General features: G+C 39.3%; 1 protein-coding gene across 1 annotated transcript in view; it reads left to right on the top strand.

The window, feature by feature from the left end:
- Window positions 1-319: 319 nt before the first annotated feature.
- The window catches only part of MALRD1 (MAM and LDL receptor class A domain containing 1), a gene marked incomplete at both ends in the record, with an annotated part of 671257 nt that continues 653414 nt past the window's right edge, over window positions 320-18162 (top strand). Inside the window, one exon of the mRNA XM_080717079.1 lies at window positions 320-494. Coding sequence (XP_080573205.1) covers window positions 320-494 — 175 coding nt within the window. The remainder of the gene's footprint in view (window positions 495-18162) is intronic.

The raw sequence follows: 18162 nt of genomic DNA on the forward strand, positions 1-18162 counted from the left end.
TTATTTCAGGAGCTAGCATGGTCATAAACCTTCTGTTGTTCCAGTGTGGCAAGCTAGGGCAATAAATATCCATATTTAACTAGCTGCAGGGCTGGCGCAATTAGCTCAGTTAAATATTTTCTAAAGAGTAAGTTCATTGCCCCAGGAGTGTTCTGTTAGAATTGTGGCTAGTTACCAGTGGTCTCCTTTCTTAAGAAGCAAATCTGGAAAACCAAGAAGGGAGAGGGAAAAGGATGCTTCTGAGGATGAGCTCACCTGTCCCCACTGCCTGATTTTTAATACAAGAGACCAAGTAATAGTGCTCCAGCACCCGGCCAGGATGTTCGCCTTCCCGACGCCAGGAGCTTTCTGCTTCCTTTGCTTTTCCTGTGTTCTTTCTCGACTGGGTCCGCGAGGAGCAGAAGCCTTTCAGCGTGGCAACGGGGTCTCCTTGCCTCCTGACAGGGTCTGCGACTTCACAGACGAGTGTGGGGACAACAGCGATGGGCAGCAATGTGAGTTTACTGCCTCCTCCTCAGTTTCCCTTCCCTGCCCGGCTCCAGCCCAGGGCTCAGGAGCAGTCTGGGAGAATCAGCCGGACTCCTGGCCCTGCACAGACATATTTTATATGCCGTTAGTATAAATCAGAATCTAAGATACATTGCTTAATAAAGATGGGTCCATGGATAAAAATTACTTTAATTAACATCAACTCCCTAGGCATCTTAACTGGATGGAGTACATTTTAAGTCAGCTTTTACCGATGATAAAGAAAGAGCGATAAGCAGAAACGCAGCTTTTAATGTGATATTTGTTAAGCAAAATTCAAAAGAAGCTCATTAATGCAGCTATAAAATGCTATGAAGAAAATGATGAGTTGAAGTTTGAATTGACTTTAGAAATAATTGCAATGGAATTTAGCTTGGATGGGTAGATTTATTTTCAGTTAGAGAACATGACCCTCAAGCGAGTGGGTACCTGTTGTACTTGTAGCACAGCTCCGGGCTGTGTTTTTGATTTCAGGCCTGTCGGAAGAGCACGGACTTCAGCGAGTATAAGACCTACATCTGAGTCTAGGCGAACCAGGCGTTAGTTCTGTGACCTTGAATCTTCATTTTATTACAAAAGGTCATAAAGTGAAAAAACCTAACTCCTACAAGTGTGAGAAGCCCCGCTGCTTCCTGCACTAGCGTTAGGAACAGGACACGCTTTACGAAGGGAGTCGGGAGCGAAGATTGGCACGTTTCTGTACTTTCCATCACAGTCTGAAATCTTGAAGGAGCACTACATTTCAGATGGAGACGGCCATTCTCACACACGATCACGCCCTGTCAACGACATTTCATAGATTCCCCACAGGGTGGTTGTTGGTTCCTCCAGCTGTTGATTCAATTACTTAGCCAGAGGCACTAATTCTAACATTGTAGGTCCCTTAGTTATTTTTTTCTATTATTTTTATTCATATAAAATCTTTCTCAGTGTCTACAGAAGTCTTCATTCTTTTCCATTTAAATAAATTTCTCCATATTTGATGTTGTCGTCGGTTACCTTCTTTTTACATGTTTAGGCAATTGCATTAAAACAAGAGAAAGGATCCCCGAAGAATTTCTTCTTGATAGCATAGAACTGGCTAATGATTTTTTCTTTTAATTTGTGTAGCAATCGTGCTGTTCCTGTTTAGTAACGTGTAAATACACAGCACAACCAAGGACAAGATTCATTTGTTTTTGTCCCATTTTTGTAGACAGGCTAACCGTGGCGTGTGACGACCCCTTGCTCCCGTCTGTCTAGGAAGGCACTTAGTCCTTAGCAGAAAGAGGAGCCATTCGGGTGGTTTGACGAGAAGTGCAAAGTCCCTCCGTCATTGATCTCTCTGAAGCTTCCTTTAGCACTCTTCTGTGATAACACGCATGGGCTTGCTTCAGGGAAAAGGTTAACGTGAAGGAGGAGGAAGCTGCTGATTGGGAAAGGTCTCTGTTGCCTGAACAATCCCAGGAGCTCAGCCTCCGAGGAGAGCGAAGGCACACATCTGCCGAATAAACACATTTCCTTTTAAATGTTACATGGGAGGTCACCTTTGGCTTTCTTATTTATTTATTTTTTGCTTTTCATTTTCATTTCGGAGAAGTTGCCACCTTGGTATTTTATTTAACACGTGGGCAAGAACCTACAGATAAAATTGAGAAGCACTTTAAAGTATGAGTTTCTTTTGTATGCCACACGAGGGGGAAAAGTGTTGTGAAGGAATATTGAGGGAGGAGCAATTTCACCCATGCAAACCTGTGATGTCAAACTTACAGATTAGCTTTTTTAAAATCTAACTTTTAAATGATGTTGAAGTACCTACATTTGGGGAAAAATCAATCTATGCCCCCTTTCACTTTCAAATAGTGTGACCTTTAAAGAAATAGATTAATATGTGAGACTTTTCTTAATAAAATTTGTGTATCTGAAGCTGAATATCTGATTCCACTGATGCTATTAATACATTTTTGAAAATGTTCGTATTTTAGGTGATATACTTCTTTTTAAAGAACACACAAACCCATGACTTTAAATTTAGCTCTCCCCCCCTAAGGAATTGGGTAGAAAAAATTCTATTTACTGGAAATATTAATCATGTAATATATAACGTGCAAGAAAAAACCATTCAGGTTTAGTGTTAATGAGAATCTCTAATCTTTAGTAGGATTTATTTTCATCCAAAGACATATATGTAGTGGTACTGGGTGTGTGTGTGTGTGTGTGTGTGTGTTGGTGGTACTGGAGATTGAACCCAGGGGTGTTTTATCTCTTAATTATACCCCCAGCCCTCTCTATTTTTGAATTAGAATCTCACTAGGCTACTGTATACTGACCTCGAACCCGTGATCCTCCTATCTCAGCCTTCCAAGCACAGGGATTACAGGTGCGTGCCACTGTGACCAGCTTGTGTATCTTTTTTCCACTTTTTATGCTTTATGACGTCACAGTTATGCTTCGAGGTAAGGTTCAGTGCGGTACAAACACCCATGCGCACAGAGCTCGGTGCGTTCCCTTCGACACCCAGCCCTACTGTAAACATGAGCGGGATCCCACAGTGATGTCTTCATGTATTGCTATAGTAGTGTTTGAGCTCTTTCCGGCCTCCATCCCCCTTCCTTTCCCCACAGCCCTCCCCTAATCCATGGCCATTGTTTCACTTGTCTCTATATTTATCTAAAGTCCCGTGTGTTTATTATTTTTCTCTCTAGCTTCCATATATGAGAGAAAACATAGAACCCTTGACTTTCTATGACTGGCCAGTCGCACTTGGGGTAATATTCTCTAGTTCCATCTATTTCCCTTTGAATGACATGTTTTGTTCCTCGTTGGGACTGAGTGGAATTCCACTGTGTGTATATATGCCACATTTTCCCCATCAGTGCATCTGTTGATGGACACCTAGTTGGTTCCATAACTTGTGTACTGTGAATTATGCTGTTAAAAACACGGGTATATGTGTATTACCATGTTAAAAACACGGGTATACGTGTATTGCTCTAGTATTCTGACGTGAATTATTTTGGAGAAATACAGAGGGGTGGCATGACTGGGTTGTACGGTGGTTCCATTCCTAGAGAGCAAGTTTCTGTATTTTTAAATCATTTCCTAATGTTGAGTTGTCTGTATCTATGCTGATCCCAAAAGACTGGTCATTATTCTCTTACTCTCTTTTATTATTTTATTATTTACTTAAAATTATGTCAACATGTATAAGATGTGAAATGATTAAATCAAGACATTAATATAGTGCCTCTTTTTATGATGTTTTAAATGCACTCTTGGTACTTTTGAAGTTGTGGAGTAGAGTCTCTATTGACTAGAGTCAACCTGTCGTGTGACCAGTTTCTCTGAAGTTATTTCTTTTGTGTATCTGGAGCTTTGTGGTCTTTGACTCTTAACGCCCCACCCTCCGCCCAGCCTCCGGTAATCATCATCCCACTCTACTTCTATGACTTCAGCTTTTTTAGATTTTCTCATATAAGTGACATTCTGAGGTATTTGTCTTCTTTTTCCTGGCCTATTTCACTCAGCATAATGTTATCTGATTTTCTGTCATCACAAATGACCCTTTTCATTCGTTTACACCTCATTTTCTTATTCATTTATCCATTGATGGACTCTTGGGTTGGTTTCCTGTCTAGGCTGTTGTGCATCATGCTGCGGTGACTATGGGGCGTGAATATCCTTTCAACGTATTGAATTTATTTTCCTTGGATATATGCCCAGTAGTTGGGTGGCTGGACCATATGGCACTTGTAGTTTAATTTTCTCAGGAATCACTATATTGATTTGAATAGTGGCTATACTAATTTACATGCCCATCAATAAAGTACAACTGTTTTCTCTATACTCTTGGCAACACTTTTTATCTTTTTTATGGCAGCCATTGTAAGAGGTGTGAGGTGGTACCTCGTTGTGGTCTTAGTGATGCTGAGCACTTTTTCATGTATCTGTTGGCCATTTGTCTTCTTTTCTAAAATGTCGGTTAAGGTATTTTGTCATCTTTGAATTGCTTTCTATTTTCCCTGTTGAGTTATATTCCTTGTATGTTTTGGATATTAGCCCCTTATCAGATGTGTAGTTTATGAAGATTTTCTCCCATTCTATGGATTCTCTCTCCGCTTTTTGTTTCCTTTGCTGTGCAGAAACTTTTTTAGTTTGATGCAATGCAGTCTCTCTCTTTCTCACGCTCACTCTATTTTGTAGCACCGGTGATTGAACCAAGGGGCATTGTATCTCTGAGGTACACCCTCAGCCCTTTTTATTTTTTATTTTTGAAACAGGGTCGCACCAAGTTGTGAAGGGTCTCGTATTACTGAGGTTGGATGTGAACCTGTGATCCTCCTGTTTCAATCTCCCAAGTACTAGGACTATAAGTGTGCACCACCACACCTGGTTTATTTTTCTCATTTTGCTTGTATTAACCATGCTCTTGGGGTCATATCCAAAAAATTCTGTTTATTATTTTCTTCCTTCTGCTATCATTGGGCTTACTTTATTCTTTTTCTAGGTCCTTGAGGCATAGCACTAGATTATTTTAAATATCCTTTTTATTTTATTTATTATATATTTTTAAAGATTTAAAGAAGTTTATTAAAAAGATAGAAATACAGAAGATAGTTACAGCCCCATGCCAGAATGGCAGGGGACGGGGGGGGGGGGGGGGGGTGGGGGGGGTGGGGGGGGTGGGAGGGTCCAAGCCAATTCACCCCAAGATACAGCACGTGGACTGGACGTTTTATACCCATGACCTCCATCTTGTTTACATAATTCTGAGGTAGTAAAAGTCCCTGTAAGGTTCCTTATCTAATCATGTTGATCTGTCTTTAGGCAGAGAAAGGCCTAGTTCTCCTCTCCTATTGACTTGCTAATTACTTTTAGCCAAGTCAATCTAAGTTTCAATAGCTGCTTCCTGACCAGAGCCAAGCCTTTCTCTCTCCAGGTCTGCCACCATTTTGACACAATTATTTCTGAAATATGTCTATTATTAATCAGAGCCTTCTCAGAAATTCCTATATTTGTTTTTTATATTTTATTTTTTGCAGTACTGGGGATGGAACCCAGAGGCATTCTACCTATGAGCTACACCACCAGCCCTATTTTTAATTCTTTATTTTAAAACAAATTCTCACTAAGTTGTGGAGGGCCTTCTCGCTAAGTAGCTGAAGCTGGCTGTGAACCTGTGATCCTCCTGTCTCCGTCTCCCAAGTACTGAGATGACAAGTGTGTGCCGCCATGTCTAGCAGATATATTTCTTACTATAGCTTTCCCACTTAGGACTGCTCTTATGCACCCCATATGTTTTGGCATGCTGTATTTCCATTTTCATGCATCTTAGGTTATTTTTAAAATTTTCTTTTTGAACCTTTCTTTGGTGCATTGTAATTAAAACCATACCGGGCTGTAGAGTGCTAGGAGCATGCACACAGCTCTCGGAGCACTGGTCCTCAGTCCTGCCCCTCCGCCACGTGCCTCTGAGATTCCAACGGGCTCCTTTTTGATTTATTCCGTGACCTATGGGATATTGTGGAGCTTGCTTAATTTTTACATATTTTCCGAGATCTTACCTGTCCATGATTTCTAGTGTCACGCTGTTATGATCCAGATAGATCCTTGATATGATTGAAGTCCTCTGAAATTTTAGCAGATTTATTTGGTGTCCTTCTAATGGGTCTTCTCCTGGGGAACATTTTGTGTGCTCCTGCAATGTTTTCTAGCCCCCCCCCCCCATGCCCTTGTCTTGGCGTCTGTACACTTGAGGAAAGAGCCGTCTCTCCCGGCCTTCGAGGGTACTTTTGGTGGTGCTACACGTCTCGGTTTTGTCTGGCCTGGGATTCTGGTAGTGAGTCGGGACTGCACACCTTGGTGTCTGGTTCTCGAGCTGGGCTGGGCCACTGCCTGTGCGCTGAGGCTAAGAGGAGCTGCTGGCTCTGCTCCCTGCTCTAGTGAATCCTCTGGCTGGACTCTGGTCAGGCAGTGGTGTGAACTGAGCTCCGCTATGGCCTCTGAGAGTACAGTTTGAGGCTGCCTTCCCTGGCTGAGCAGTAGTTGGGCAGCATCACCTGCAGGGCGGTGAGGCTAGATGAGGTCTCTGGGGTCACTGCCTGGCCACTTGGGGCGGGTGAAAGCTGAGGCTGTGTCCCTCAGATATGCTTAGACTTGAGCTGGCCTCCAGGCCTAGGATTACCTGAAGCAGAGGCCTGAGGTTGGGTGGAATGTCAGGGTTTGAATACAGAATATCCCCTGACAGCTCATGTTCAGGGTTGGAAGCAAAGTCGTGATTCTATCAGTGGATCAGTGGATCCTAACCTAGGCAGGTGGGGTGTGGCTGGGGAAGTGGGTCCCTGCTGACCTCAGGGACGTGCTTGGACCTTTGAATCCCCTTGCAGGCCCTCCCTCTCCCTCCCCCTCTCTCTCTCTCTCCTTCTCTCTCTCTCTCTCTCTCTCTCTCTCTCTCTCTCTCTCTCTCTCTATATATATATATATATATATATATATATATATATATATATATATCTCGCCTCCATTGCATGAGAGCAGACTCCAGGCTCTCTCTTTCTGCCTCCTGCTACCAATGAGCTCTGCTCCCTGGCATGGAGCGGACCTCTGAATTATCCAGAAGTGTGAACACATAGACTTTCGTTCCTCCGGTGGTGGTGGTGTGTGGTCAGGCTTACTGGCCACACAGTGAGGATGCCTGCCCACTGAGATGCTGGGATGGAGGGTGGGCACGTCCTTCCTTCATCCGGTCAGCACTCAACTGCACTTGCCCTCGGCTCTGTGTTGATTTCAGGACAGGGCCAGGCTGAGCGGGAAGGCTGGCTAGACACCCGCCTGGCCTACCTTATGACTCTGCTGCCTGCAGTGCAGCACTGGTGGCTAGCAGTCTAATCTGACACCTGTGTGGTCTGGAATGCAGAGCTCCCCTCTTGATCTGCACACCGGTTGCTGTGAGACCCAGCCAATTCTTGTTCTATGTTTCTAATTGACCCCAGATGGTCTAGTCCTGGCGATACTGTCAGTGCTTTCCTTGGGGCTCGACAGGCTGGCCCTAATGTAGAGGGTACCGGGATGCTGGCAACGTCGGTTTCCAAGTCTGTTTCCCGCTGTAGAAACCTTGAGCCTGGGGAAATCTTCTGAGTCTGGTGCTATACCACCTTGGGTAACACAAATCAAAGAGATGTTCATCTCACCCTGCAAATGTACCTTTCCTCAGTACTATGATTGACAAAGATGTCTCAGTCTTACAAATTCTGCAGTTTTCATAAAAGTATCCTTTGTGTACAGTTGCAAGTTGGACTTTGATAGGGAGAAGTGGAGATGAAAACTCCACCCTGCCATCCTGATGACATTACGCCTACATCTTCTTTTTTCTCTTTAATTATTTATTTTATTTTATTTTTTTGTGGGTCTGGGGATGGAACCCAGGGGCATTTGACCTCCGAGCTACAACCCCTGCCCTGTTTTTTATTCTTTATTTTAAAACAGGGTCTCACTAAGTTACGGAAGGCCTCACTATATAGCTGAGGCTGTCTGCGAACCGCAATCCTCCGGTCTCAGCCTCCCGAATGCTGGGATTACAAGCATGCCCACCACGCCCGGCTCTTTCATTATTTTATTTGGTACCAGGGATTGAAACCAGGGACCCTCAACCCCTGAGCTACACCCCTAACCCCATTTTATTTTTTATTTCAAAACAGGGTCTTGTTAAACTGCTGAGATTGGCCTTGAATCTGCGATTCTACTGTCTCATCCTACCAAGTCCTGGGATTACAGGCATGCACCACCATACCTGGCTTTATTTTTTATTTGTATTTTGTGTCAGAGCCATCTTACCACGTGTAAATATAGTTTAGTTTCTTCTTTAGCGATCACTCAAAATTATCTGATGTACAGAGGCTTTATTTAACAATAAATACAGTCGTTTTATTTTTGTTGCTACCATTTAGATCGAAATCAACCAGAAGATTATGAAATATACTATTAATGTGCTGTAGAAATAGTCCACATGCGATGGATCCCTACCACTGGTGTGTTATCTGTTACTTACAATTCCGGAAAACATTATAGAAACATTACATCATTACTTTTGCATACTTGAAGTTGGTATTAAAATTACCCATTGCATACATTTATCTTTATAACCAAACTTACTATGATTCATTAGAGAATACAGTTAATTAATCTAGTGCTTTACTCCCTTACCAGATATCATACCTCAGAACATTTCTATGTATTCTAGTATTTTTGTATGGAATAGTAATCTGTATTTATGATTTGATGGGATAGAATATGAAATTTAGAAGTTTTACCTAATTTCTTTTGTATTTTTGAATTTGGGAACAATTTTTAAAAATATAGTCATTTTATAGAAATCAAAATGTATTTGTGAAAGGTAGAAATTACTTTAAATGTGCATTTTAGAAACCCGAGAGGCACTATTATTTAACTAAATGTTAAGCACAAACTATTTCTTCAACAGGGTGACATATAAGTCAACTTTACTTTTAAAGCTAATTGCTTCATTGAAGCCTTGAAGCTAAGGCAGTGATAGTGAAACGTGAGATTTTTTATGCAGTATTTACCTTATTATTACACTGGACATAAAATGTTTTATGAAACAGGCAATAGACCTATTTAAAAATCTGTTAACATAGCAACATGCCTTATTTTTGAATGTTATTAAAAACTCCTGGACTGGGTGGTTTAAACAACAGATATTTATTTATGATAGATCTGGAATCTGGTAAAGCCACCATAACGTGCCAGTGGACTGCCATCTGGTGAGGTCTCTCTTTCTGGTTTGGTGATGGCTGGTTTCTGGTTGAGTCCTCCTCCTCCTCCTTCTTGTCCTCCTCCTCCTCCTTGTCCTTCTCCTCCTCCTCCTCGTCCTTGTCCTCCTCCTCCTCCTCCTCCTCCTCCTCCTCCTCCTCTTCCTCTTCCTCTTCTTCTTCCTCCTCCTCCTCCTTGTCCTCCTCATCCTCCTCCTTCTTCTCCTTCTTGTTTTTCTGTGGTATTGAACTCAGGGGCATTCTAACTCTGAGCTATATCCCCAGCCCTATTTTTTTTTATTTTTTAGAGGGTCAAAAATAAAATAAAATAACAGGGTCTCATTAAGTGGTGGAGGGTCTCACTAAGTAGCTGAGACTGGTCACGAACCAGCAATTCTCCTGTGTCAGCCTCTCAAGTACTGGATTACAAATGTGGACCACCGTACCTGGCTGGCTGGGTCCTCTTATGACGCACAGACAATTCATCTTTCTTGCATCTCTTAAATGGCACTAATCCCATCACAAGGGCTCCACTCTCAGGACTTAATTACCTCCCCAAAACTTCACTCCAAACACGGTTACATTGGGGTTTGAGGCTTAAACATATTAATTTGGAGGATGGAACACACATTCAGTCTGTAGCACAATATAATAATATGCAAGTCCTATCTGAAGAAAATTAGAAAAATTGCAGATGTATAGGAAAAAGACCCTAATATCCCAGTTCTTTTAAAAAATACACATTTACTGGTCACTGTAATTATTCCATATAATGAAGTTCTTAGCGATCGGGAAACACATACAGACTGCACTGGGTGAGCTTCCCCCAGGCTCCCTCCCCACCCTCTTCCTTTCTCTGTACCTGATATCAAGATTGGCACTGATAATTTCATATAGGTACACATAATCATTTGAAGTGTTTTCTTCAGGTTTTAATGGGATGCTTCAATAGCCTAGCTGATCATTTTCATGGAATCGATTTACTTGTTGATTACATTCTGGTACAAAATTGAACCAGTATAAATTTTGGAAACTGGTAAAGTGTCATGAAACTTCATCTAGAACAGTTAATGATAATAACTAGAAACGGGAAGAAAAAAAAATCAATGGAAAAGAAGTTTATCATTAATGGGAAAGACATTTTATTAATAGGCTTATGGTAGTATGTAACGTAAACCACTCCATCTTTGTGAACGTTTATAATTTCATGACATCATTGTTAGGAATATTAAGCATATCTGTGATGTACTTTTAAGGAAGAGTGATATTCTGAATCAATTAAGAAAACAGTAGCTAATACTAATTTCAGCAGAAATGTATATGGCACTTGGTGTATGTCAAGCTCTGTTTGGTAATTTTTGTCCAGTATCTATCTCATTTAATCTTCACCAAACACCAAAATAATAGCATAATTCCCGTTTTAAAGGTTGAGAAAACGAGGCTCGGCTTAGGAAAATAAACGCCAAAAGATACAGAACTCCTCAGGGGCAGAACTGGGATTCATAACCAATTCTGTCTGATTCTAGGAGTCTTGATAGCCACTGCCATACAAGGCTGATGCTTGATTATTATATACAAGAATTAATAAGAGGCAATTCCATTAAGTGGATTTCCTATATGCTCCAGATACCAAAAATTTCTAAAAGTAAAACATTAAATGTAAAAAATGAAGACACACTCTTTATTGTTCTTCACAGTCAGTTTTGAAAAGTCAAGGGAGGTTTCTCTTTTGTCCTCATATGTAATAGATCCTCAAAATATGTTTGTTGATATCGATGTGGCAAAAACAATGTGATAACAAAGGCTTTTATTTGTAAAGTGGAGAGAAGATTAATAAATCAGTAAATTAGAATACTTAAAGTTTTGGTATATCAGAAACATCACAAATAAAATGAAAGAAGAAAAATATTGGCAAAGTATCTGACCAATAGTTGTGTTCTAGGTCAATAAATCAAAGTAAAGATGCATTCTCTTAGAGAAGTATGGGTAGAAGTTCCAAAAGGAAACTCATGCACACAGAAAGAAATGGTGAGATGATACATGTTCATCGTTAATCATAAGTCCTCGTTGAGGGCAAAAGTAAGTGAAGAATCTCTTTTGTAGTACTAGAGATTGAAGGCAGGGGCATCCTATCTCTGAGCTATACTCCCAACCCCATATTATTTTTTATTTTGAAACAGGATTCTGCTAAGTTGTAGAGGCTGGCTTTGAACCTGTAATCCTCCAGTCTTAGCCTCCCAAGTACTGGGATTACAGGCATGGACCACCACACCCAGCTAAATATATGTGAACAATTTAGAATGAAATAAACATAAATATAAAAAGAATGTTTATTTTTGGCTAGAGTATAAACAAACAAAGATTATATATACCATAGGCAAATATATTATAGACTTCTTTTCAAATAGTATTTTTGAAAAGGAATGAGGATTTTAAAAGTGCTTATAACCTCTGAGTAGGGATTCCAATTTTAGTAACTTGCCTAAGAAACTATAAGAGTTCATGTAAAGAATATCATGTTAACAGAATTAAATATGGTAGAATTAGGAATAACATATATTATTATTATATTTGGTTAATATTTGAATTAGGATATATATATATATACATATATCTATATTATGAAAATCTGTGTAGTCATCTGTCATGATTTTTAATGCTATTTAAAATGAGGAACTGTTCACGATATATTTTAATGGAAAAACTGTTATCATCAAGAAATGTACTTAAGAATGTAACATGACACTGCATAGAAAATAGTAGCTGGAAAACTCTGTGTGTTGGGCTTAAATTTGACTTTTTGTATATTTTTGTGTTTCTAAAGTAGCATTATTCTTATAACCTGAATAAAATATTATTTTATTATTTAAAAAAATTTTATTGGTGCATCCATATTAATGGAGTACAAGATATAGAACCATACATGCACACATCATTAAAATGTACCTACTCAGCCGGGCGTGGTGGCGCACGCTTGTAATCCCCGCGCTTGGGAGGCGGAGACAGGAGGATCACGTAGGTTCGAAGCCAGCCGTGCTGGCGTAAGAGACCCTGTTTCAAAAATATAAAATAGGTCTGGGAGTGTAGCCCGGAGGAAGAAGGGCTTCCAGGAACCCCAGTACCACCAAAATAAATAAATAAATAAAAAATAAATTAAAAAAATGTACCTACTCAATTCTCTCTCCATTCCCTCCCCTCCCTTCTTCTCATGCTTGGCGTAGTGATTGACTTTGATGTTTGTGAGTGTACATCATGCACATAAGGGATTTCCCTCTTCTTCCCTTCCATCCCCTCAGTCAGGTCGCCTTATATGCGCATCTATAGTATCTCCTTCTTCATCTAGAGTTTCTCCTATGACCCTTTTTCTCCCAAGCTTCTACATATTAGGGAGAACATTTGATTCCTCATTTTCTGTGACTGACTAATCTCACTTAGCATAATGTTCTCCAGTCCCATCCGTTTCTCTATAAATGACATAATTGCATTCTTTTTATGGCTGAGTAAAATTCCACTGTGTACATATCCCACAGTTTTGTAATCCATTCATCTGTTGATGGACATCTTGGCTGGTTCCATAGTTTGGCTATGGTGAATTGTGCGGCTATGAACATAGATACAGATGCATTAGTTTGATGGTTTGGTTTCCTTTCTTTTGGGTAGATACCCAGAAGTGGTATTGCTGGATCGAATGTTAGACTTGTTCCCATTCTTCTGAGGATTCTCCATACTGTTTTCCAAAGTGGTTGCACTAATTTGCAATCCCATCAACAATGTAGTAGAGTTCCCACTTCTCCACATCCTCACCTGCATTTGTTGTTGTGTTTTGAATAACTTGCTATTCCAGTTGGAGTTAGGTGAAATCTCAGCATTCTTTTGATTTGTATCTTTCTGATTGCTAATGATATTGAACATTTTTCATACATTTATTGGCCATTTGAGCTTCTTTTGTGGAGTGTCTACTTAGTTCAATTGCCCATTATTTTATTGGGTTATCTGTTTTCTTAGCTGTGGGTTTCTTGAGATCTCTGCATATTCTAGATATTAGCCTCAATTGGATTAATAGTTGGCAAGCTTTTTCTCCCATTCTATTGGCTCTCTGTTGAGGTTCTTAATAGTTTTTTTTTTCTCTTTTGCTTTATAGAAGCTCTTCAGTTTAATGCATCCCCACTTATTCATCTTCCTTTTAGTTTCTTGTGTCTTTGGGATCTTGTTGAGAAAGTGTTTACCTGTGCCTCTGTGTTGCTGTGTTGGACCTGTGCCCTCTTCAAGGAGCCTCAAGATCTCTGGTATAATTTCCAAGTCTTCGATCCATCTTGGATTGACTCTTGTGCAGCGTGAGAAAGTGAAGTTTATTTACAATTTTCTGCATATGGTTAATTAGTTGTGCCAATAGCATTTGTTGAACGTGCTACTGTTTCTTCAGTGTATGTTTTTGGCCCCTTTGTCAAAAATCAATTGACCGTAAGTGTGCAAATTTGTTTCTGGGTCTTCTATTCAGCTCCATTGGTCTGTGTCTGTTTTGGTGTCAATACCATGCTATTTTCATTACTATTTCTTTGTAGTATAGTTTAAAGTCAGTTATTGTGATTCCTCCTGCATGAGAACTACTTTGGCTATTCTGGGTTTTTGTTGTTCCATATGAATTTAAGGACTGATTTTCCTATGTCTGTAAGGAATGACCTTGGTAATTTAATTGGTATTGCATTGAATCTTTAGATCACTTTTGGAAGAACGGCCATTTTGATGATAGTGATTCGGCCAATCCAGGAGCAAAAATGATATTTTCATTTTTTAAGGTCTTGTTAATTTTGTTTTTTCAATGTTTTATAATAATTTTCTTGTAGAGGTCTTTTACCTCTTTGGTTAATTTTATTCCTAAATATTTTATTATTTTTGTGGGATATCCTGAGTGGAAGTGTTTTCTGGATTTCTTTTTCAGTGGACTTATGGTTGGAATACAGAAAAGCTTCTGATTTTTTTAAGATTGATGATGTATCGAGAAACAATGCTGAATTTGTTGATTACTTCCGTAAGCCTTTTGGTTGAGTTTGTTGGGTTTGCTGAGTATAGTATCATATCATTAGCAAATAGCAAACATTTTAGTTCTTGTTTTCCTACTTGTATTCCTTTGATTTCCTTTTCTTGCCTTAGTTCTCTGGTTAGAGTCTCAAGTACTATATTGAAAAGCAGTGGTGATAATGGAAATCCTCATTTCTATTTTTAGGGTGAATTCATTCAGTTTTCCCCATTTAGTATGATGTTGGCTGTGGGCCTATTGTATATTGCCTTTACGATGTTGATGTATGTTCCTTCTATTCTGACTATCTGCAGTGCTTTTAGCATAAATGATGTTGTATTTTGTCAAATGCTTTTTTAGTGTGTAATGAAATGATCATGTTCCTTTTGTCTTTGGTTCTGTTTATGTGATGAACTACATGGATTGATTTTCATAGATTTAACCAGCTTTGCATCCCTGGGATGAACCCTACTTGCTCACTGTATGATTTTCTCGAGTGGTTTTGAGAGCTTGTTGCTAGTATTTTGGTTAACAGTTTTGCATTTAAGTTCATCAGCCGTATAGGCCTGTAGTGTTCCTTCCTTGAGCTACCTTTATTTGCTTTGGGTATTCATGTGATGTTGGGTTTATAAAATGAATTTGGGAGAGTCTGTTTCTTTCCATTTCATGAAATAGATTGAGGAGTATTGGTATTAGCTCTTCTATAAAGATTTTATAAAATTTACTTGGGAAACCATCTGATTCTGGGCTTTTCTTAAATGGTAGGCTCTTTTTTGCTGTTTCAACCTCGTTGACTGATAATGGTTGATTTAAATTTTCTATATCTTATTAACTCAGTTTAGGAACATTGTATTTATCTAGAAAGTTGTCAATTTCTTCCAGGTTTTCTGGTTTGTTGGAATATAGTTTTTCAAAGTAGTTTCTGATAATCCTCTGGATTTCTATACTGTCAGAGGAAATATCTCCTTTTTCATCTCTTCTTTTTGTAATTTGGATTTATTCTCTTTTTTTTTTTTGTTAAGTTGGCTAGTGGTTTTTTTTCTTTTTTCTTTTGAGAAACCAGTTTTTGTTTTTTTGACTTTCTGTATTTTATTTTTATTCTGTACTGCATTGATTTCTGCTGGGATTTTAATAATTTTCTGTCTTCTAATGGCTTTGGGGTTAGACTATTCCTATTTTTCAAGAGCTTTGAGTGTTGTCATTAGTTTATTTACTCGGTGATTTTCTATTCTTATGTGGGCACTCAGTGTCCTGAATTTTCCTCTTAATACTGTCTTCAAGGTGTCCCAAAGGGATAGATTGTATCCCTATTTTTGTTTCTAAGAATTTCTTAATTTCACCTCTTACTTCTTCTATGACCTATTCTTCATTCAGCAGTGTTGTATTCAGTTTCTACATATTTACGTGGTTTCTCTAGGTCTTCTTATAGTTTATTTCTAGTTTCATTCCATTTGTGGTCTGAAAAGACACAGGGAAGTATGTCACATTTTTTGAATACTCTGGTGCTCACTTTGTGTTCCAGGATGTGATCTATTTTGGAAAAAGTTTTGTGATCAGCTGAGAAAAGTGTGAACTCTGCAGTAGTTGCGAGGAATATTCTCTATGTATCTAATAGGTCCATTTGGTTGATGGTGTTCTTTAGATCTGAGGCATCTTTACTGACCTTTTATCTAGAAGATCAGTCTAACAGTATGCAAGGAGTGTTGAGGTCTCCTCGTATTATTGTATTGGAACTTATGATTGACTTAATGCCATAAAGAGTTTTTTTTAATGAAAGTAGCTGTACCTGTGTTTGGACATAAATGTTGATTATCATCATTTCCTCCTGTAGATTTTTCTTTTACCGGTAAAAAATCAACTGCTTAGTCTCTTCTGATAAGCTTGGGCTTGGAGTCTAACTTGTCTGATATCATAGTTGCTACTCCTGCTTGTCTTTGAGTTTCATTGGCATGGATTACCTTGTTCCAGTCCTTTACCTTTAGTTTGTTACTATCTTTACTTGTGTGTTTCTTGCAGGCAGCAGATAGATGGATTCTGGTTTTTAATCCATTTTGTCTTTTTACTGGGGAGTTGAGTTCATTTATTTTCAATGTGATTATTGAGAGATTTTTTTTTTTCTTTTGGTGGTACTGGGGTTTTGGAAACCCTTCTGCCTCTGGGCTACACTCCCATACCTGTTTTATATTTTATTTGGAAACAGAGTCTCTTAAGCCAGCACGGCTGGCTTCTAACCTGTGTGGTCCTCCTGTCTCTATCTCCCAAGCGCAAGGATTACAAGTGTGCGCTACCACGCCTGGGTGAGAAATAAAAATCATTTCTTATATCTAATTTCTCATATTTGAGTTTTAACTTTTTTTGAGGTAGTGTTTGCTTTTCTTTGCTTAGTTGTTTGCTGGATAGACATTCTTGTTTCTCTAGTTCTGTATTACATATTTTTTCTATGCAGTTAATCTCTTTGAGTATTTTTATTTTTTAATTTATTTTATTGAAAGTAAATGTTATCCATTTAATCTGTATTTGGTGCCCTCTCCCTCCCCCCTTCGCTTCCCTTCCCCCCTCCCGATACTTAATACCCAGGCTAACCTTGCTATATTTGTACTTTTACTCCTATTTGGAAATAGCCGCTCATCATTCAAGTTCAGCCTCCTTCCTCTCTTAGTTTTCCATTCAAACTTTGCTGAGATTTCCCTTCCAATATCTGGAGTCCCTCTGGTATCCCCAGTGCTCACTCGTTTGGGCATATTAGAGGAAACATATGTCCCTTCTCTTTCTGTGTTTGGCTGATCTCACTTAACATAATGCTTTCCAGCCCTTTCCATCTTTTTACAAATGATGTGATTTTTGTTCTTCTTTATAGCTGAATAGAATTCCATTGTGTGTATTTCCCATAACTTTGCAAACCATTAATCTGTTGATGGGGGCCTAGGTTGTTTCCAAATTTTGGCTATTAAAAATTGTGCTGCTATGAACATAGGTATGCATATGTTGCTGTAGTTCTCTGTTTTCAACCCCTTTGGAAAAATACCCAGGAGTGGTAAAGCTGGATTGTTTGGTGGATCTATTCCCAGTTTTCTAAGGAATCTCCACACAGATCTCCATAGTGGCTGAACTAGTTTGCACTCCCACCAACAATGTAAAAGAGTTCCTCTCTCCCCACATCCTCGCCAGCATTTATTATTGTTTGATTTCTTTATGCTTGCCAATCTGACTGGGGTTAGATGGAATCTCAGTGTAGTTTTGATTTGCATCTCCCTGATGGCTAATGATGAAGAAGATCTTTTCATGAATCTATTGGCCATTTGTATCTCCTCTTTTGTGAAGTGTCTATTCATTTCAGTTGCCCATTTCTTGATTGGGTTGTTTGTTTTGCTAGTGCAGAGTCTTTTGAGCTCTTTGTATATTCTGGATATTAACCCCCTATCGGAATGGTGACTGGTAAAGACCTTCTCCCATTCTGTAGGCTTCCTCTTTAGGTTCTTGATGGTTTCCTTTGATGAGAAGAAACTTTTTAGTTTGGTGCCATCCCACTTGTTGATTCTTGCTTTAATTTCCTGAGCTTTGGAGGTTTTGTTGAGAAAGTTACTGCCTGTGCCTATATGTTGTAGTGATGAGCCTATGTTCTCCTCTAATAACGTCACAGTCTCTGGTCTGATTTCTAAGTCTTTGATCCATCTCGAGTTGATTCCTGTGCATGGTGAGATATAGGGGTTTAGTTCCATCTTTCTACAAATGGATAGCCAGTTCTCCCAGCACCATTTGTTGAAAATGCTGTCTTTTCTCCAGTGTATGAGTTTGGCCCCTTTGTCAAAGATTAATTGATTGCAGGTGTGTGGATTTGTTTCTGTATCTTCTATTCTGATCCACTGGTCA

The sequence above is a fragment of the Muscardinus avellanarius genome (genome assembly GCF_963383645.1).
Source record: "Muscardinus avellanarius genome assembly, chromosome: 20".
NCBI lineage: Eukaryota > Metazoa > Chordata > Mammalia > Rodentia > Gliridae > Muscardinus > Muscardinus avellanarius.